The sequence below is a fragment of the Rhinoderma darwinii genome, chromosome 3 (assembly GCF_050947455.1).
Source record: "Rhinoderma darwinii isolate aRhiDar2 chromosome 3, aRhiDar2.hap1, whole genome shotgun sequence".
NCBI classification, from domain to species: Eukaryota; Metazoa; Chordata; class Amphibia; order Anura; family Rhinodermatidae; genus Rhinoderma; species Rhinoderma darwinii.
This window is the reverse complement of record NC_134689.1, coordinates 265,989,535-266,011,783: the sequence shown is the minus strand read 5'-3', so window position 1 is coordinate 266,011,783 and position 22,249 is coordinate 265,989,535. Positions and strand designations below refer to the sequence as shown.

The window sequence follows — 22,249 nt, the reverse complement described above, 5'->3', positions numbered from 1 at the left end:
GTCGCCTCTGCAGGTTGAACCTTTTTTTCTCCAGACGGAGGGAGTGCCCCCTTGTTTTTTGAGGGGGTTTTACAAGGAACAGGATTTCACCATATTTTTTGTATGTCCATTAATATATATATATAAGTTAATCATGTCCCCCCTTAGTCGTCTTTTTTCAAGGCTAAATAGGTTTAGTTCTTTTAATCTTTCCTCATAACTTAAATTCTCCATGCCCCTAATTAGCTTCGTTGCTCTTCTTTGTATTTTTTCCAACTCCAGGGCATCCTTTCTATGAACTGGAGCCCAGAACTGAACTGCATATTCTAGATGAGGCCTCACTAATGCTTTGTAAAGTGGCAATATTACATCCCTGTCCCGTGAGTCCATGCCTCTTTTAATACACGACAATATCCTGCTGGCCTTTGAAGCAGCTGATTGACACTGCATGCTGTTATTGAGTTTATGATTTACAAGTACACCCAGATCCTTCTCAACAAGTGACTCCCCCAGTGTAGCTCCCCCTAGGACATATGATGCATGCAGGTTGTTGGTACCCAGATGCATAACTTTACATTTATCTACATTAAACTTTATCTGCCAAGTGGACGCCCAAACACTTAGTTTGTTTAAATCTGTCTGCAATTCATGAACATCTTCCATTGACTGAACTATATTACATAGCTTGGTGTCATCTGCAAAAATAGAAATAGTGCTATTAATCCCATCTTCTATATCATTAATAAATACGTTGAATAATAGTTGTCCCGGCACTGAACCCTGGGGTACACCACTCATTACCGGGGACCATTCAGAGTAGGAATCATTGACCACAACTCTCTGGATACGGTCCTTGAGCCAATTCTCAATCCAATTACAAACTATATTTTCTAAACCTATAGTCCTTAATTTACCCATTAGGCGTCTATGGGGGACAGTGTCAAATGCCTTTGCAAAGTCCAAAAACACTAAATCCACAGCGGCCCCTCTGTCTAGACTTCTGCTCACCTCTTCATAAAAACAGATTAGGTTAGTTTGACAACTTCTGTCCTTAGTAAAACCGTGCTGGCTGTCACTTATAATGCTATTTATTGTCACATAATCCTGTATATAGTCCCTCAATAGCCCCTCAAACATTTTCCCCACGATGGATGTTAAGCTTACTGGTCTATAATTACCCGGGGAAGACCTAAAGCCCTTTTTGAAAATAGGCACCACATTTGCGCTGCGCCAGTCCCTTGGCACTATACCAGTCACTAGAGATTCTCTGAATATTATGAAAAGGGGGACAGAAATAACTGAACTAAGCTCTTTAAGAATTCTAGGGTGTAACCCATCTGGTCCCGGGCCTTGTGCACATTTATTTTATTTAGCTTGGACCATATCTACATTCATCCAATTCAGTATATCAACTGATATACTAACAGCACTGGCACCGGCTACATCAGCTGCTCTTTCTTCAGTTGTATATACAGAGCTAAAGAACCCATTTAGTAACTCTGCCTTCTCTTGATCCCCTGTGATCAACTCCCCATTACCACTATCTAGGGGTCCTACATGTTCAGACCTTGGCTTTTTAGCATTTATATACTTGAAGAATTTTTTGGGATTTGTTTTACTATCCTTGGCCACCTGCCTTTCATTTTGTATTTTTGCTAATTTTATTACATTTTTACAGATTTTATTAAGCTCTTTATATTTTACAAAGGCTGCAGATGTACCCTCAGATTTGTATTTTTTAAATGCCCTTTTTTTGTCATGTATTGCCCCTTTCACAGAAGGTGTAAGCCATGTGGGGTTTAATTTGAGTCGTTTATACTTGTTACCTATAGGATTAAATTTTGCACTATAATAACTCAAAGTAGATTTGAAAATCTCCCATTTATCATTTGTTCCATTATTTGACATTAGTTCTTCCCAGTCCATATCCTGAATTGCAGCCCTCATCCTGGGGAAATTGGCTTTCTTAAAATGAAATGTTTTTGCCCTCCCAGCCTGCGTTTGTTTTTTTACAGTATAGGTAAAATGTAACTATATTATGAGCACTGTTACCGAGGTTTTCACGAACATTGACATTCCCAACAAGATCTGCATTATTAGAAATGACCAGATCCAACAGAGCTTCACCTCTAGTCGGGTCTTCCACAAACTGGCCCATAAAATTTTCCTGCAACATGTTGAGGAAATGTCTCCCCTTTGCAGTTGAAGCCGAACCATGACACCAATTAATATCCCGGAAATTAAAATCTCCCATTATCACTACAGTACCCGCCTGTGCAGCCCGCTCCATCTGTTTATATAGCTGAACTTCCATCTCCTCAGTTATATTGGGGGGTCTATAGATTACACCAAAAGTAATTTTTTCAGTGTTTACCTCCCTTTCTAGTTCCACCCACAAGGTTTCAACCTCCTCACAGTATTCACCCACTATTGTCTCTTTCACACTCGCCTTCATATCATTTCTCACATACACCACCACCTTTCCTATTTGTCCTGTCTTTCCGAAAAAGTGTAAAACCCTGTAGATTTACAGCCCAGTCATGTGAAGAGTCCAGCCATGTTTCAGCAACACCAACTATATCTATATTTTCTTCCAGTATCAAGGCCTCCAGCTCCCCCATTTTGCTTGCTAGACTTCTCGCATTTGTGAACATACACTTTAACTTGCCTGTCAGTTTTTCACTTTTATTATCAGAAATGTGATTTGACATTATTTGGGCCTTTTTATTTACACTGATGTTTTGTAACGAAAGGATCTCCTTATCTTGTTGTCTAGTCCTCTCCCCACATTCTGTTTCTCCCCCCACCGATATAGTCTGACCCCTCTCTAACCTGGCTACCCCTTTTTTTTCTACATTGACCTCCCTCCTCAGCCCTAGTTTAAATACTCCACCACCCCAGTTAGAATTCTCTCCCCCAGCACAGCGGACCCCCTTCCATTTAGGTGCAAATCATCTGCAGAATACAGTTTGTACCCCAATGAAAAGTCAGCCCAGTGCTCTAGGAACCCAAATCCTTCTCCTCTACACCAAGACTTAAGCCATGCATTTAACTCCCTGAGTTCCCGCTGTCTTTCCTGTGATGCGCATGGCACAGGCAGTATTCCTGAGAATACTACTTTGGAGGTCCTTCCCTTCAGCTTGTAGCCTAGTTCTTTAAAATTATTCTTAAGGCTCCTCCACCTACCATTTATTCTGTCGTTGGTACCGACATGGACCACGACAGCTGGATCATCACCAGCCCCTCCCAGCAATTTGTCCACCCGTTCCACCACATGCCGAACCCTGGCACCAGGGAGACAGCAAACCATTCGGTTGAGGTGGTCTTGGCGACAAATTATTCTTTCCGTCTTCCTGATTATAGAATCCCCTACGACTATCAATTGTCTTGGCTTACCTGCATTACCATCCCGCCGACTACTAGCTGGGCTGTTCTCCCGGCTGTTAGGGAGATCAGTATCCACTAGGGCTGCCATTTCTGAGACTGACACCCTCGCATCATCACCCAACTTGGCAATTTTGCCTGGAATGTCAGAAACCGGATCGGCCTTCCTTTTCTTTGACCCCTTTCTACTGCCCCTAACTACATTAACCCAGCTACTTACCTGATCCTGCTCACCCATGTCTTCACCCTCCAGTTCTAACTTCACTAACTGGGTGCTCCGTGAGCAGCAAGCTCAGCTCAAGATTGTCTATCCTCCTCAGTGTTGCATTCTGCTCCTCCAGATCTCTAATACGAGCTTCCAGGTGACCAACATGCTCACATCTGCCACAGAGGTATTCACCCTGGAACTCCTGCTCCAGTCGTGCATACATATGGCAAACTGTGCACTGAAGAAAATCTCCAATCTTGCTATCCATTATCCAAGTTACAAAAAAAAACAGCGAACAGTTGTTAATCAAAAAGAAGTAGAAGAGTACTTACTGGGGCTTTAACTCCGGTTTTTGGAACTCCACTTGATCTACAACCCACTTGTTTTTTCAAGCCACAGAGCAGGCTCTACAGAGTACTGAGGCCTGATTTATAGCACCTGGGACCAGCTAACCCCTCCCCCTAGTCAGCTACTCAGCAGGAAGGAAGCTGCAAAGGAAAAATGGTTTTAAATTATGTCACTTTTGCAAACTTTGTAGCAAGCAAGCAATCAATACATATATCACATACAATGGCCCCCCACATGTTACTGTTAGATCAGTATGTGCTGTCCTATACTTACACATTAACAATACTGAAGTGTTTAGACAGTGAATAGACATTCCACGGGATGTCTATTCACAATCTCTGCACTTCGTTACTCTGTCTGTGGTAGTTACAGCAGAGGAAGCGTAATCTCTCGATTACGCGGTAAATGACAGGTTACAGCGAGATTACGCTTTGCTCTGCTGTAACTACCATAGAAACCGTAACGAAGTGCAGAGATCATGAATAGACATCCCATGGAATGTCTATTCACTGTCTAAACACTTCAGTATTGTTAATGTGTAAGTATAAGATCGCACATACTGATCTAAAAGGATCCCTATGCGCTGCCTAAATGAATGGAGAGGAGTGCATGACCCTGATTGGTCACTGATTGGTCAGCGTCATACACTCCTCTACAACGCCCACTTGGGCATTAAGAAACTCATTAGCATAAATCTAAAATCGCTAATAAAGTGGTGAAAATAGATTCTTTTTTTTTTAAATAAAAAACATTACTGTCACCTACATTATAGCACCCATCTCCTTATGTAGGAGACAGGACACTTATAATGTGGTGACCGAGTCTCTTTAAGGCCATCTCCTCTTCCTGCTGTGACCAGCTCCTGCGGTAGTCTATATTTATTCCATAGATTCACAGTAAAGAAGGCTTGTCGCCTCTGCAGATTGAACCTTTTTTTCTCCAGATGGAGGGCGTGCCACCTTGAGGTAGTGTTACCTCAAATTCCCCATTTTACTACTTGTATTATCTGAATTGCCAATGGACTTTACCAGCAAACTATGCACTTCTATTTGTGGCAGTCTGTAGTTTGATTCCAGGCTGCAGATTTCTGTCAAATAGTTTGTAGCTAGATGACAGGCTGCAGAAAACCTGCAAGGGATTTATTTTTCCATTTACTGCTCTGCCCTGGCTACAAGCAAAAGCAAATCTGCAGATAAAACCTATAACGCAGTTCCCTAATACATTAGCTTCTGTACGTCCAAAGCAATTTCTGACCATGAAAATAATAGAGTTTGGGTTTATTATAACTCTGCACTGGGACCGCTAGCATTTGTGATAGGAACAAATCAGGGCCCAATATGGCCTTTATTTTTGGATTCATCATTGGATCTATCAGCTTTAGGACTTTAACAAGATGAAACAGAATTAATGTACTTGGGGATAGAGGATTCTGCATTTCTGCTGGCTACAGAAGCCCAATTGTGATCTGCCTTGTCGTATCTCGCTGTGTGCTGCTCTGTCCTTTCCCCAGCTGTCCTCACAAGTACCTTCTTGGATTGTTCTGCATCCAAGTGTTAGTATATAAATAGTAATTCTTCTAAAAAAAAAAACTGTCTTTGAGAGTAGAGCCAATATTTATTTATACAGCATAATGTGAATTCTAGCAGCAGCGTGGCCCCTACTACTTAGTGTAGATAAAGCGAGAATGTCCTGGGGTAGGACATAATTTGATGTCCGGTTGCTCTTGGTGGACCGTACATGGATGTATATGGAGTGCAGAGCGGTTCATTGTTTGTGTGTTATTGCTGTAAAGTATCACAAGTGATTGTGTCAGGTTATTTTGACCATATGATTTAGCTCATCTATTCAGTTGGAATACTATACACAGGTTTGTTCAGCGTGACTTGTTTCACTGCACAGCAATGTGCTGAGTATATGGAATCAGCCAGTAAAGGCCCCCGGGCAACCTGATCCTGCTACATAGCGCACTCTGTAATCCTATTCAAACCCAAGTCTACAATACACTGGACCTACTGCGGTAGATGGGTTTAAGTGTATATATTCACCAAACCGGGTTCAAGTATTGCAGCCTGCCTTACAAGTAGTAGGCGATGGTTTCTTAGTTTAAAGGGAGAAGCAAGAAATGGGAAGTTAATACAAAGGGAAGAACGTATAGGAGGAGGATGTGAAACGCTGACCATTTTCAAAATCCCCTTTTGTACTTGGCATTTAGAGACTTTTTATTTTTGTTTAACCCTTGCCTATTAACCGTTTATCAGCAGCCATCAAGAAAGATATGCGTTAAATATCTAGTGCAGACCTGATTATTCATGTCTAGAGGCCAAGCAAATCTGCCGTTCTAAATATAATTATTGACCAGGATTGTACAGCTAGTTATAATGGCATTATAGGATTTTTTTTTTATAGGTGATTGTCATTTTTATTGCTGTAATTGTCATAATTACACAATGATGTATGAAGTGGAGTCAAGAAGGAACTAGTCCGAGAACATTAGGTAGGATGTAGTCACGGGGTTATTGGGTGTTTAGGGACAGGGCTATTATTAATTCAGATTAAAGTTTTTTTTTTTTTTTGTTTTCAGCAAATTAAGTTACACATTGTATAATGGAAAGTTATGCAACTTTCTAATTTTTTTAGATCAAATTCTCTTTGTTAGAACTTGTTTAACTTGTAGTCATTCAATAAGATCCTTCATAGTTTCCTTTGAGGATGAAAACCTTTCCTGGTCATATAATGATCACACACGTGCTTGGCTGCCCTCTTCCTTCTCTGCTCTTGCCTAGAACATAGGTTGTCAAGGGGGTGTCCAAACCTATAGATTCTAATTCCGAGAACTCAACCACAGCGTTTGACATGGGAGGCCTTGTGATAGAGCTTCATGTAGCCATTCATATTACTGGTATTGCTGTGCATTTCTGCTATTAACTTTGCACAACATAATCACTATATTAAAAAGGGCAGATATTTTATCCTTGTTTTTTAGCCCAGTGCTAGTTTGATGCAAAATCTGTCATAATATATGTATTCTACAATTAAAAGATACAAATACTGTGAACTGTTGCAAGATGTCATGGCTCTAGACTACCTTGTCTGTTAGAGGGCAGGTGGCGACTGTAGATGACTTTTCTTGCATTCATGACTAGTACACGGTTGCCCTTGTACAATTCTGTATCTTCCCGTTAAATAGCCGCTGAGAAACCCTCTAAGTGTAGATGAGAGCAGGACATTTGCCATTCCAGTTCTTGCTGCTTCTCCGTCATGCTCCAATGCTAACTAATAGAAGCATGTGGCTGTTCTTTTATCCGGCTAGTCCGTGTGTTGTCTATTCAACAAGTCATTTGTCTTATTTGAGTACAGCAGAGACGGACCATGTTGTCTGTCCTATACTGGACTGTAAGGGTATGTTCACACGCTGAGTCAAAAACGTCTGCAAATATGGAGCTGTTTTCAAGGGAAAACCGCTCCTTATTTTCAGAAGTTTTTTTAAGCCAATCACGATTTTCGCAGTGTGTTTTACAGTCGTTTTTGGAGCTTTTTTCAATAGTCTATGAAAAAACAGCTCCAAAAACATCCCAAAAAGTGTCCTGCACTTCTTCTTTTTCGCAGTCGTTTTTTTACGCGCCCATTTTTCAAAAAAGGCCGCGTAAACAAACGGCCCGTCGGAACAGAATGCCGTTTTTCCCATTTAAATCAATTGGCAGATGTTTGGAGGCGTTCTGCTTTCGACTTTTCAGGCATTTACGGCCCGAAAAACGGCTGAAAATAGGCCGTGTGAACATACCCGAACTGTTCTATATTTGAGTAGTGATGAAATATCTTTATTTTTCTTCTCTGTAGAACCCTTTGATGAAACAGAAGAGCGATGGTTTTCATCCATCGAAAGCACACGCTGGTTGGAGTTTGTCGGGTATAGCTTCATTTTCTTGCTGCCACTTATTTGTACATGACTGGTAGTTATTTACCTGTGCATTTAGGAGAAACAACTAGACACGGTGGAATTAAAAGAATATAAGAGCTTGCAACTAAGTGTTTATTATGGAAAGACTAAAATGATGCCTTCTAAAAGGCTAATTGTAGGCCACTAGAACATAACTACTGGTGTAGCAGGCTGTGTAATTGCTATGGGGCCACATGGGAAGGGGGCTTGTTTTACCTATACTGCTGCAGTTCCAAGCACTCGGGGACCGAATAATAAACATTATATTACATTATATCTCTGTTTTATAGTGTGTAGTCACTACTGGCCATATTGAAGGTCACCAGTGGTATTGCACTTCTAAGCTTATACACCAATATTTTTTAATGAATGAGGACAAGTATTTACAGGGTTGTGGTCCAAGTATTTAAGCATTGTTTGTGCTTATCTTCGGTCTCTTGTTGTTTGTTCAAGTATGCCAAACAAGCGCCTTACTTTTACTTGGTTCCACTTTTTTGTTTTTTTTTGTTAGTCCTTTAGTACTTTGAAGATTCAGCATTTATGTTTTAGAATATAATAGAATAGTTTTGTACATCTGGTTACTGACATAAAAATTAAAAAGCTAAGCATAAGCAGTTTATCAACGGTCATTGTATCATATGTAAATAGATATTAACATGATATGACAGACACTTTCCTGCAATTGTTCTAGTGAATACACATTTTCCAGATATAGCAATAGCCCTTCATGGGTATATGATCAAAATAACCCCTTCACGACTGCCATACGGCTTTATACGTTCCAACTGCCGATTCCCCGTGCAGTTGTCATTTATATAAATGCTGGCAGCCTAGAACGGGTTTTAATGAGTTCAATGTTGCTTAGTTGTAAGCAGCGTTGCACACTCATGTCTGCTGGGGCTTTGAGGGCCCCGGAATACACACCCTCCCTTTGTAGATAGCGCCAAAGGGCGCTCTGGCCGGGGATTCCCCTCCTAGAGGGAGCTCCCGACGTCTCTCCACCCCCTGTAGATAGCACAACTACCCCTCCCCCTGGAGATAGCACCACCTAAGCTCCCTCTAGGAGCGAAATCACCATTCAGATCACTCTGCCTGGTGATTCTGCTCCTAGAGGGAGCCCCTGACGTCACTGTCCATATATTGAAAGAGACGTCAGGGCTCCCTCTAGGAGCGGAATCCCCGCCCAGATCGCTTTGTCCAGAAATTCCACTCCTAGAGGGATCTTAGGTGGCGCTATCTACAGGGGTGGTAGTGGTGCTATCTACAGGGGTGGTAGTGGTGCTATCTACAGGGGTGGTAGTGGTGCTATCTACAGGGGTGGTAGTGGTGCTATCTACAGGGGTGGTAGTGGTGCTATCTACAGGGGGAGGGGTAGTGGTGCTATCTACAGGGGGAGGGGTAGTGGTGCTATCTACAGGGGGAGGGGTAGTGGTGCTATCTACAGGGGGAGGGGTAGTGGTGCTATCTACAGGGGGAGGGGTAGTGGTGCTATCTACAGGGGGAGGGGTAGTGGTGCTATCTACAGGGGGTGGGTAGTGGTGCTGTCTACAGGGGGTGGGTAGTGGTGCTGTCTACAGGGGGTGGGTAGTGGTGCTGTCTACAGGGGGTGGGTAGTGGTGCTGTCTACAGGGGGTGGGTGTAGTGGTAGCGGTGCCGTCTACAGGGGGGTGGGGGTAGCTGTGCCATCTACAGGGGGGGATGGTGTGATCTACAGGGGGTAGTGCTATATACAGTGGGTGTGGCCCTATCTACATGGGCACTACCTACAGGGGACACTGGCTCTATATGGGCACTACTGGGGACATTGTCGAGCTATCTACATGGGCAATGTGTGTGGAACTATGTGGTAACAGTCTATAGTGGAAACTGTGGCACTATGTGCGCACTGGCACTATCTTCAGTGGGCAATGTGGCTCGATCTACATTGGCACTGTGGTGTTCTCAGGTGGCTGGGACAGAAAAAACCCTAACAAATAAAATTCATCCATTTTTTTTAACGGCCATGAAAAATGTATGGCAAATGGTGGTTAAAAACGGTCAGACGGCCGGGAAATGGAGTAAAATTTGGAGACACATTGATGCAAAACAGCCATGAAAAACTGACGGTTGATTACTTAACTTTTTTTTTTTTTACGTCCTGTGAATGTAGCCTTATAGCCCTCTTCACTCTCCCCTAACAGCGCTCGAGGCTGACTACTAATAGTTACAGAGCTGCAACAGGATATTTTATATAAAATTTTAGTTATTTGTCTGCTCATTATAAAAATTTAAAACATGGAATTAACTAATCTAGAAAAAAAAAGCCTCATAAGTCTTGTAAAAAAACAAAGTAAGAATATTTGATCTTGAAAGCGGTTGCAAAGATATTATCATTTAAAGAAGTGCATATCAGAAATGGAAAATTTGATCTGGACACAAGGGGCATCAATGACCCTTGGTCATGAAAGGGTTAGGCCCCATGCACACTAACGTGCTTTTGCGGCCGCAATTCCCCCAAAAATCCACGGGAGAATTGCGGCCCCATTCATTCCTATGGGGCGATGCACATGACCGTGGTTTCCACGGTCCGTGCATGGCCCCGGAGCCCGGACCGCAGAAAGAACTGGCAAGCCTTATTACGGCCGTGATCTGCACAGCCCGCGATTTGCGGGCGGCTCGCGGCTGACACTCCGTGGCCGGTCGACCCGAAAATCATGACTGTGCACGTGGCTACGGTCATGTGCATGAGGCCTTAATTTTCATAAAATGAAGGATGTATCCTTTTTAATTCAAGGCTCCCTTTTCCTTTTACAGGGTGTTTTTGAAGTTAGCGGGGGAGCTTGTCTACGTCATGGATTCCAAGCGACTTTCTGTTGTCCTACAAGGTGAATTTATCTAACGTACTGTATCTTCTCCTTTTATGCATCACTTTTACTGTGAAAGAATAGTTAAGCACTCGTTCTGCTGACCGCTTTCCCGACTTATCTATGAACATACATGTTCAACTTAATTTCAATAGGACTATCCAACATGCCAGATTCTTTGAACCCCTGACATCTGCCATCATCGGCCCTTCATCTAATGTGTATTGCCTGCTGAACTCCATGTAGACACCAAGTGTGTGGCAATAATCCAAAACCCTTAGGTTACATGCACATGTTGCTTATTTTGAGCCGAAAATTCGCACCAAAACCGCATCAATACGCAGGAAATTCAAATGTGAAAACCGCACCTAATGCGTTTTTCAGTGTGGTTTTTATGTTTTGATGTGTTAATCAGCGTGTTTTCATGCTGCAAGTTTTATACAATTCGCAAGTGGAATTGCAAAATAAATTGTCATTCTGCAGGTTTTAAAATCCACACCGCTGGTCAATTTATGTGTAGAAAATACCGCAGCGTGTGCATGAGACTTCCTGGAATCTCATTGACTATGCTGGTACAGGCATTACGCTGCGGATTTGCCGCACGCAAATATGCGCTGCAAAACCGCACATAATACGCATTGTGTGCATTGACCCTTATGCTTATGCCACATAATTGCATTCTTTTTTTTTTCCCCTCCTGCCTTGCTATATATTGTCAGCACTTGCCCTCTCAGCTTTTGCAATAACCCGACAACATCTTGCTGCTTCCTTTCTGTATGTTGCTCACTGTGGTGCAGAAAAACTACGGGTGACCACAACTATTGGGTCTGTAACATTGTGGTCACCGATACAGCTGCTAATGCACAGCAAGTGGAATTGGGATTTAGTATAAACCTTGAATTTATGAATAGAGACAGTGAAAATATTTATTGCATAAAGGCTTCATCTTCTGTGTTGACTTTTGAAAACCAAAAACTTGCCAGTCATAGTCCTTCTTCTCTTTTTCTTTTTTTGTAAAGTTTTTAAAAATTGTATTCATTGGTTTCCCAGTGACGTCTCTGTTTGATAAAGCAAGGTAAAAACCAGTACGAATATTGGTTTCACCAGCGGACATGCCGGCCCCTCCGATATGCTGGATCCTTTTTTACACTTTGGCCACTTCCTCATAATGCCCCAAAAGCACTTATTCCTTTACATCTATATTTAGAAGTGTTTCAAGCACTTTCTCCATGATATCACACTTGTGGGTATAGATTTAATGGTATTTCACTGTGTTAACTAGTCATTCCGAATGAAAAAAAAAGTGTCCCTAATATCCTATGCTCTACAACGTTTGGATGTAGTGGTATTTAACTGTATATACGTCATGTATAAAATGCAGATGTTTGTTCCAGGGAGTGGAGAGCGTCTGACATTGCAAGGAAGTGAATTTAGACCTCTGTGCTGAATACACCGGGACTTCCCTCTTAGAGGTGCTGATCGTCTTGGTGACTCATTCCCTCATCTTGCCAAGTCAGCTGTACAGCTGTTGAGTCAGAAAATGACTATTTTGGTGAAAGTGTTTTGCAACTCTAGCCAAATCCTTAAATTCCAGCTCCCTGCCAGGCTGCCGTTATATCTGTCCAATCCCTCTTCTAAATAAGTTCTTCAGACCGTAACCAAGGGGTGGAATCCATCCTGGAACTACTCGTCTTATTTATAAGGGTGGTGCCCTTTGGGTATTTTTAACATTTGCACGTCTACAGTTAAATGGGCACAGTGCTTATGTGGAGTCAGCCAATGAAATCTGAACACATATTCCACCCTTGTTAATGTTCCACAACATTCCTACAGGGGTTTTCACTGTTCACATTGTGGAAACTGTGTAATGCCTCCTGATCTATAGCTGTATCTGGAATTGACTACTTGAAGCAGCCGTATCGCTAGTCCTTGTGTATGGAACAAATAATGTGTTCTACGAGTTTAGTTTGTAGCTCTTGCCCATCTCAAGCAATATGTGACGATAGCGCACATATAGGACTTGCTTGTTTGAAAACAGATCCAATATAGCAGGACGTTTGCATAGTTTTGATGCTAAGGGCTTTAAAGGAGTATTTCCAAATACACTGAATGTGCCATAAATGTCTGATAGGTGCGATTCCCACATATGGGACCTGCACCTATTTGGAGAACAGGGATTTCCCAGACTTCTGTCCTGCCTGGTTAAGTGGCCGCTGCATGCAGGCGGATCATGAAAGGAGGCTGTGCATTTACGCTGCTCTTCCCATTCATTAGGCCCCACGCACACGACTGTAAAAAACGGACCCATTCACTTCCATTGAACGCGGACACCTTTCCCTATCGCTACGGATGGGTGTCCGTGCTGTAGAAATGTTCCGAAAATACTTTGTATGGGAGCACGGCCCGAAAATGCGGGTGGCAGTTGGCGGCCGGCCTTGCCCGCTATCGCGGCGCGTGATTACGGGCACGGCTGTGTGCATGGGGCTTTACGATGGACGTTCTGGAACCAGCCGAGCAAGCGTGTACTTCTCATGTATTTATATAAATTGCAAAGGCTAGGCCTATTGGAATTCTGGGATGTTTGACTGTTCTGAAATATCTTCCAAATAAAAAAATAAATATATATATATATATATATATATATATATATATATATATATATATATATATATATATTCTATAAAGTGTAGGGTCTGTGACTTTTTTTTTAAAATATATATATATATATTTCATGAGGTTTTCACCACTGTCCCTGTCTTTATACAATACTTTTAAAGTCAAAAGTTAACCTATGTTAGGAGAAATAAGTTTTCATTGCAAATCGAGACAAAAAGGCTTTGTCCACCCTATGGGGCAAGGTATTGTAAAATATCCTGTACAGTATTGTCGAGGCACATTAGCACCAATATTCTCCTTGTTTTCGTAGAGGAGGAAGGCCGGGATCTCAGCTGTCTCCTGGCCTCTCTCGTTCAGTTGATGTCGGATCCGTACTTCAGAACTATTGTCGGATTTCAGAGTCTAATCCAGAAAGAGTGGGTAATGGCTGGATATCCATTTCTTGATAGGTGCAACCACTTGAAGAAGTCTGAGAAGGAGGTATGGTATCATTGTGCTAAATGACAGGCTATCCTTTGCTAATGTTAAAAGTAAAATCTGGTGTACTAAACTTGTCAGAGTGCTCAGTCTACAGCTACAATAGAGCAGCAGTGAGGAGGGATACAGACATGGTGGTCTTACTACTTGTAGCCACATAGGTGCTTGCAAGTGACCACTGCAGCCCTGTTTTTCTTGCCAAAATAGACCTCTTGTCTACACATGAGAACATGGTCTATTTGGGTGTCTAAAATAGACCAGGCTGCCCATAATGAAAGGGTTCAAAATGTACAGATGCCACTGAGCTGGGAAGAAACTAATGACACTGCTAGAATAGTGCTGGTGAGTTAGCATGAGATCTGAAACAAAAAAAAAATGCCGGAGTGCTTCTGTAAAGTGTGACCGGTCACCTTTAAAATGCAGGTCAACCTGCTGGCAGCATATTATAGAGCAGGAGGAGCTGAGCAGATTAATTTTATATAGTTTTGTGGAAAAAGATTTATTATAACTTGTATTTTGTTTCATTAAAACCTCTTCTCCATCTGGGCTTACGAGTCCATTGTGAAATCTCACTCCGTGATTGAAAGCCTTCCCTTTGTAAATATGTGCATACAAAGATCGCTGTCAATCACGGAGTAGGACCGCCCACTGGATTCCTAAACCCAGAATAAGCAAGGATTTAAATGAATCTTTTCCTACTAACCTATATATCAGTCTGTTCTGCTCCTCCTGCACTATAACGTGCTGCCTACAGATCAGACTGCATATTCCACATAACACGTTCCATTTTAGTATATGGGGGATTGATTTTCAAAATATTTGAGGATATGGCGGTGGTCTATTTTATTTGGCATTGTTCTGCAGATGTGCACCTAGTTGTCCTAGACTATTTCCACATAATGTTTGAGACCTATGTCTGTTTGTGTGCCGAAAAAAAACTAATTTAATGCTCCCATAGGTTTTTTATGGTCCTGAATAGTGTAGCTTGAAAGGAATCTGTCACCTTTTGTATGCTGCCCTCTGAGGGCAGCATAAGGTAGTGTAAGAACATTGATTTCAGCGTTGAGTATTATGCCTGCCTGTGGTGTCGTTTTTGTAAAGCATACACTTTATTCGTTGCAGTGCTCACGTTGTGCTGTAAGAAAGGAGTCCTTGGTATTCATGAGCTGCGGGCCGCGAATTACACTATTTTTCCTATTACTGTGTATAGGAAGAATATTGTCCGTTAGGAGGACAGTGGTGGGTGGAGGGAGCCCGCAGCTCATGAATATTGAGGACTGCTTTCTCATAGCACAATGCGAGCACAGCTACAAAAAAACGACACCACAATTTAGTGGTGACAGATTCCCACTGTTCAGCCCAGAAAAAGTATATGCTACGGTACTTGGGATGTACAGCACGCCTGACCGGAGATGAAAAAAATATTAATCTGCCTCTATTAACAATGACCAATGCACATCTTCACTACACGTCATAAAATAGTGCCAAGAATTAAGGAGACTTTGTGTCTGATTATTATAGCAAATAGAGGAGAGTCTTCATGTCTGGACTATATCAGTGTAAAGTTCTTCATCCAGGAGTCTCCTGTGTCTCATATACAAGTTCTTATCCCAGAACTAACATAATTACCTTCTCCACAATACACAATTATTTGTTACAGCAGCTTTTTTTCTGCATAGCATTGCTTTGACATTTCCATAAATATTTATTTGACTTTGTTCTGCACCTTGTGCTCTGTGTAATGCCATCGCTGTCGACATAAGACCCACAGGCTTACATGGCATATCCGCGTAATAAATATTGAGAAACACATTATGAACAAGAGCACACCCGAATAGAATTTAATATTTATTCATTTATGGAATACAAAAAGCATAAGAACATCGAAAACCAGACAAGGAACCCGTCTGTGCAGTAAAGCACAGGACAAACTGCAGCAAAAACCCCTGCTATAGAAAATGTATACAAAAACATTTTTTTATATAATATTCTATATTTATTTATATATATATATACACACTGTATTTTCATATCTATCAATTAGGAAAACTAAACATAGGCAACCCCAGTCTTTTTCTACTGCACTTCTATTTGTTTCATTTTGTTACAAAATAAAGGTAAGAAGTGGTTAAGACTGAGGCAGGATGGATCCCATTTCTAGTACTTTGATCCTCGATCACCTAAGATCCACCTGTCCATATTAGCAGTCTGCAAATCTTTTCTTGCAGCTTCAATAACCTGTCCTCTTCCTCTGTAATTTATCATCCATCTACAGAGAATATTGGAAGGGAAAGAGCGTAGAGAGCGGCCATGTTCGTTGTCCAGCAGATAAGTTAGACATTTTCCATGGACTTGATCCCACCTGCTGTGCTTTTTAGTAGACCTTGTATATGAGGCCTAACAATAGGGTTCATGAATCTCCTCCGCAATCCTGCCATGTGCACTGAGCCTGCATGGAAGTTGTGTACAGGGGAGGTGTAACTTGAAGCTCCTGGGCCTCAATGCAAAATTTATAACAAGACCCCCACGTACCATAGATTATTTATAATACTGGTGACTTCTTATGCGTCGGAAGGACTTTTGGACCCCCCTCTGGCTCCATGGCCCGGGTGCGATTGCTACCGCTGCATCCCCTATAGCTTCGCCCCTGGTACAAGACTTTTCTCAAATAGAAGCAATGGTTGTAGGGGAGAATACCTTCATACATTCAACATCCGATGGAGCATGCCATGAACTTTTTCATATGAAATCAGAAGCATCCTTTGGTACAGTAAAAGTCCTTATGGCTCTGTGCAAGAAGGATCCATAATACAGCCGAGTGCATGAGCCATAAATAGAAGCAGTGGTCATCGTGATGCTTTTCTAGGACAGGTTAGAAGTTATAGCGGCAGTTCCAGCACTCTTCTTGGTTATAGACTTTATAAATCTACACGGTATTTAGTTGCGCAGAGACGTGTACTGATATATATCAAAGTCTGTCCTGTCATATATTCTTAAACCTCGGTTTCTCTTCCATAGTGTCCCCTGTTTGTGCTATTCCTGGACTGTGTGTGGCAGCTCCTTGAGCAATACCCAGCAGCTTTCCAGTTTACGGAGACCTACCTGACTGTGTTACATGACAGCACCTGCGTCTCACTGTTTGGGACATTTCTGTTCAACTGTCCTCACCAGCGAGTTCAGCAGAGTAATGTAAGTATACAGATCTCCAAATTCTTGTCTCTCTGTTGGTTGGTTTAGTGTGATGTCTAAAAACACCTACCCTAGGAGAGACCGGCTCGTTCTGGGATTTGGCTGAGCATTCTGGAGGCGATGATACAGGTTTGCATTGCAATATGTGTAGGAGAGATGCTTAGAAACAAGAAACTTGTGAGTTCAGGTATTTTCTACATTAGTAGAACAGTAACTTACTATAAAGCCAAAATGTACAAAAGTTTGCAACCCTTTAAATAGGGAGAACTCCCCTTTTATGAGTACTCAAGTGAATTTTGAGTACAATGTACTTGATACATCATATTAAAGTTGCATATAAATTGCTGTAATGTACTGGGCTGCTTTATTACCATTGGATTCCACAATCGAACAAAGACTTGGTAATACCTTGTATAGGAGCTTTCCAGTTCTGGAGAGAAATTCTGCTGGTGCTCTTCATAATCACCGCTGGAAAAGCAATGAAACATGTTGGGGGATGTAGTTCATTACCAAGTACTGATATATGGTGGGAATTCCAAGAATCGACAATTATCCCCTCTCCACAGGTGATCAATATCTGATTGCTGGGGGCCCCACCAATCGCTAAAAGGGGGGTCCCGATCCCCCCCCCCCCCGTTCCACCTACTTTTATGATTGCAGTGAGGGGAACTTTGAGCTGCACCGCGCATTCTAGTCCTACACTCCATTCAATCAGTACAGCGCACGGCTGTTACCATCAGTCCCATAGACATTGAATGGAGCGTCAGGGCGCATGCTTGACTGCCGCTCCAGTCAAACTCCTCCTCATTGTGAGGGGGGGTGTACAGTGAGGAGGAAAAAGGGCTCAATTCCGTAGTGGCGCAGCAATCCGACACTTACAACCTATTTTGTAGATAATAGTTGAATATTGTGGAGAGCAGCAACAATGGGAACTTTTTGGGAAGTCACATGATGGTTATTCTAACTGGAATTTCTCATGTCTAGCTTTTTTTTTTTTTATATATTACTTATCACAATTATTTTTCATCTGATCTTTAGGAATTTGCAATCGGTAAAAATATTCAGCTGGGAGATGAAAAAGGACTGAAATTTCCATCTGTGTGGAATTGGTCGCTGCAGTTTTCAATGAAGGATCGGGCACTATTTAATAACCCCTTGTATATTGGGAAGAGCGTGCCCAGTGTTCAGAATGGAATTACAAAAAGTTTCAAGAGGACAAAGGTAGAGCGAAGAAATTATAAATATCATATACATTAGTTGCTATTCAACTGCTGCAACTAAACTGCCCCTTGTAATAAATGATCATTGCCAGAACTACATTAGTTGGTGTAGAACTGTCGTTATCAAAATGTATCAATGTATTCACAACCGCTTTCTTGTGGTAGTCGAATGCCATAATTAGGAATTCTTGTGCCAACCGTGACTTATTTGTCAACCGACCAGACCTATTGTTTCTATCCTACGCCAGATTCATTGATTTAATCTGGTGAAACCTGCACAGCGGGAAGAGACTGGTGAATCGTTCTTGCAATGCATCCGTATTAATAAATGTTGCCTATAATTCTCCAATTACATGTTAATTTATGCATCCTTTACCTGTCCACCTGTTACATTTTTATTAAGAATTCACACATTAAGACTTTTTTCACACAGCGCAGTATTGGTGTCGTTTTTGAAGCCACAACCAGGAGTAGATCACAAAGGGAGGGGAACTATCTAGGCGAGATTCTACTTCTTGTCTTTTTTGGAATCCATTCCTGGTTGTGGCTTCGACTACTGCACCAAAACTGCACTGTGTGAATAAGGCCCATTGGAGTGGCATTGACGTGGTCGCGATGCATCCGCTAGCCACAATGGCATCCGGTTCAGTGCAGCTGTCAAGTGGCTAGTTAATTGACATGCGTTATTGTGGATAAAGCGGCTGTTTACTTGAAAAATCGAATGAAAACTTCCTATATGTTTGCAGGTGGACAGCTGTTTTATCTGCATCAACGCACGGGCATTAACTAGCAGCTTGACAGCCTCGCTTAACAGGGTGGCGGTTTGGCTAGTGGACATATTGCGGCCGCGTCAATGCTGCATCATTGGGCCTTGCCCTTAAAGGGAATCTGTCACCAGAAATTGCCCTGTAAAAGCAGCAGCACAGTAGGATAGTGTAGCCGCACCTGAATATAATGCCCTTTTCCTTTTTCAGATGAATGGCTCTGTTGTAGAAATATAAGTTTATTCGTAATATGCTAATTAGTATTTTTGAGCAAAGTTCTCTTCCCAATCTGTTCCTCGCTCCCTTCTCTGATTTGACAGTGCCATTGCGGGGGTCACTACACATTTGTTCCCCATTGAAATCAATGGGGGAGTTAATTTCCTCAGCAAATGGCAATTGTTGCATTGTCATATTCGCAGCACATTCTCCAGGTTCTGAAAGAAAAAAAGATGATACTCACATGGGCTAGTACCCATTGCAATGGGAGCACCAACACAGGCTACAGCGATCATGTGATGAAACTGTGGCAGCCTTTTTTTCTTCAACCGTTTTACACAGTGGTCAATCTATTTGGTGTACATTTTTGGCCGGATTTCCCTGCGGGTTTTCGTGGTCGGTTACGCTGTGGACACACACTAAAGCCACTTTTACACGGCAGTATTTTGCTTCCTTATTTGTAAGCCAAAAGTGGAAAATAAACAGAACTAGTATGATAGAAAAATTAGGACCTTTTCTGTGTTTTGGCTTACAAATACTAATGCGAAATACTGACCTAAATACTGTAGTGTGAAAGAGGTCTAAGGACCATTTACCTGCTACGTTCTTCTCTAACAGAAGTGCCAAGTGCCAATGACTTCAGTTGCTGGAGGCTGCATATAAGGGCTCTAGAATCTATTCAATTGGCTCACACCACTGAAAATGTATGAAATTATTAACTTTAGCCATAGCTCCTCTGCAAAGTAAGGTTTTATGCGCTGGAATATCGTACAAGCAGCAAGTGATAAGTGTCTAGAAGGCTTGTGTGACCGTTCTGTCTCTTTATTCTATTTACAGAAAAACTATAGTTCTACATTGCGTGGAATGCCTCCTTCCTTAAAGAATGGGATTATCACCCAACCAGAGTTAATGCCACGCAGGAACTCTCTAATATTGAAATTACGTCCTGAATTGGCCCACCAGGCTCCACAAATCCAGGACAATGGACTACAGCTGTATCTCAGACATTTTTTTTCTAAGCCGGTGGACTTGCATGGAGTGATCTTACCAAGGCTGAATAGTCCTTACATTAAACTATGGAAGCTCCTTTACCTCCGCTGGATTCCTGAGGCACAAATTAACCATGGTGGTTTCATCACTGCCTTCCGCAAAATTTCCTTGCTGGCAGATGAGATTGAAATGCTACAAACAAGTCTGCGCCAGTACCGACGTTTCCCATTGTCGCAGGCCACATCCCCCGATAGTGAACAAAGCAGAATGTTTTTCAGAGCTGATGACTTACAAAGCAGTTATGAGAGTTTGGACTTTCTTTCCTCCTCCTTCCCTTTCTCCCCAGTTGGGAATTTGTGTCGCCGGAGTATAATGGGCACACCGTTAAGCAAATTTTTAAACGGTGCCAAAATTTGGCTATCCACTGAAACACTTGCCAATGAGGATTGAGGATTATTTGAAGGGTAGCAGATTGATTTAGTTACAGTAAGATTTCAAAGTGCTGCAATTTTGCATATTTAGCCATACACTGACTTTTTTTTTTTTAATCTAAAATTACAGGTTTCAGATTTACACACAATGGAGCAGATTAAACTGTAAATTTTAGACAGTCTGGACTAGGCAGTCAGAAGATGCACCAAATTTATTTCAGTGATGTATGATGAGTTTGGTGCATCTAGCTTGACTTGTTAGAAACTTTTCTCCTTCCTATACCACCTTTTTGATTTGGCGTAATTTACGACCGGATTTTGTGCCAGATCTTTGCTACTTTTTAAACCATGCACCTTTTCAGAACCAGAGCATTTAGAGAGGTGCAAACATTGATTCTAAAAAGAAATGCACCAAGTTGTGCGTTTTTGGACACATTCTAGGCGCAGACACATTAGTAAATCTGCCCCAATATTTCTGTTGGAGAAGCAGAATAACTAACCAAAAGTGAGGTCTCACAAACCTCTAAGGGTATGTTCACACGGCATATATTCAGGTTTATTTTGGAGCGTAAACGCCGCGTTTTACATTCCAAAATACACTTGAAATAAGCCTGCAAACCGTTTCCCATTGATTTCAATGGGAAATACACTGCGGTTCAGGAGGCGTATTTTTATGCTGCTGAATTAAAAAGCCTGGTAAAAAGAAGTAGCGTGTCATTTGAGGTGTTTTTGAAGCTGATTGACCCTATGAAAAATGCTACAAAAAAATAAAAGCTACAAATAAAAAAAGCTTAATTTTTAGCTTCAAAAACACCTTGAAAATAGCCTCGTGATTTTCAGCCACTTTTTGTAAGTGTGAACATACTCACACAGATCCATTTTTTACCGTTCTATATGTAGGTCTAGGGTACGAGGTTAAAAGCTAGTCTAGGAGCTTAGGGATCGGATCACTGATTTTGATTGGTATTCTTGTAGATTTTTTGCTGCAGTAATATCTGCACCATGTTACACGTCTGTTTTTATGATGTTTTTTGTTTTTTTTAAAGGGAAAACTTCTATACGAGTTGCATTCTACAAAGCTGCCTGATGTAAACAGATACTGGATCAGAATGTTTGTATTTTTCTTTGGGGAATGTAATTTGATGGTACAATCTCACGCAGCTTATCCTGCTTTCTCCAAAGGATCTTTGCCCCCCACCCACTCCTCGGGGCATGTTGAAATTTTCCATTTGATTCAGGACTAAAATGAACATAATGTGCACTGTTAATTGTAGATAAATCTTAAGTTACAGAATTGTAGTTGTAGAAGTGCCTTTACATTTTAAATTAAAAGTTGTATATAGTTCTGAATATTCGTTAACAGGAATTTTTAATTTTGGTACTTTCTGCATTGACTGCTTACTAAAGGATAGATGAGTTATTTAAAATGCCAGTAGAAACTGATTAATTATTATTTTTTAATTAAAGATTTTTAATTGACCAATGGCAACTCTGCATGATAGAAATTTATTCCAAATTGTTAATGAACTGGAACTCTTCCCAAATGAAATGCCTTTTCTTTATTTTTCAAATATCTAGGCACAAGCCGCACGGTGTCCTTTGGTCCTGTTCAAATTGCATTAATTCCACAATACGCACACAACCAAC

The 22,249-nt window shown here is 41.5% G+C and overlaps 1 protein-coding gene across 3 annotated transcripts in view; it reads left to right on the top strand.

Moving 5' to 3' along the window:
• MTMR10 (myotubularin related protein 10) overlaps positions 1-22,249 on the top strand; it is a 92,028-nt gene extending 69,779 nt beyond the window's left edge. For 2 of the 3 annotated variants that reach the window (XM_075857880.1, XM_075857881.1), the window contains 6 exons: positions 7,757-7,826; positions 10,650-10,720; positions 13,626-13,795; positions 16,811-16,981; positions 18,020-18,202; positions 20,019-22,249. In XM_075857880.1, coding sequence (XP_075713995.1) covers positions 7,757-7,826; positions 10,650-10,720; positions 13,626-13,795; positions 16,811-16,981; positions 18,020-18,202; positions 20,019-20,621 — 1,268 coding nt within the window. In that variant the 3' untranslated portion in view covers positions 20,622-22,249. The remainder of the gene's footprint in view (positions 1-7,756; positions 7,827-10,649; positions 10,721-13,625; positions 13,796-16,810; positions 16,982-18,019; positions 18,203-20,018) is intronic. The other variant, XM_075857879.1, reaches the window with a different exon arrangement.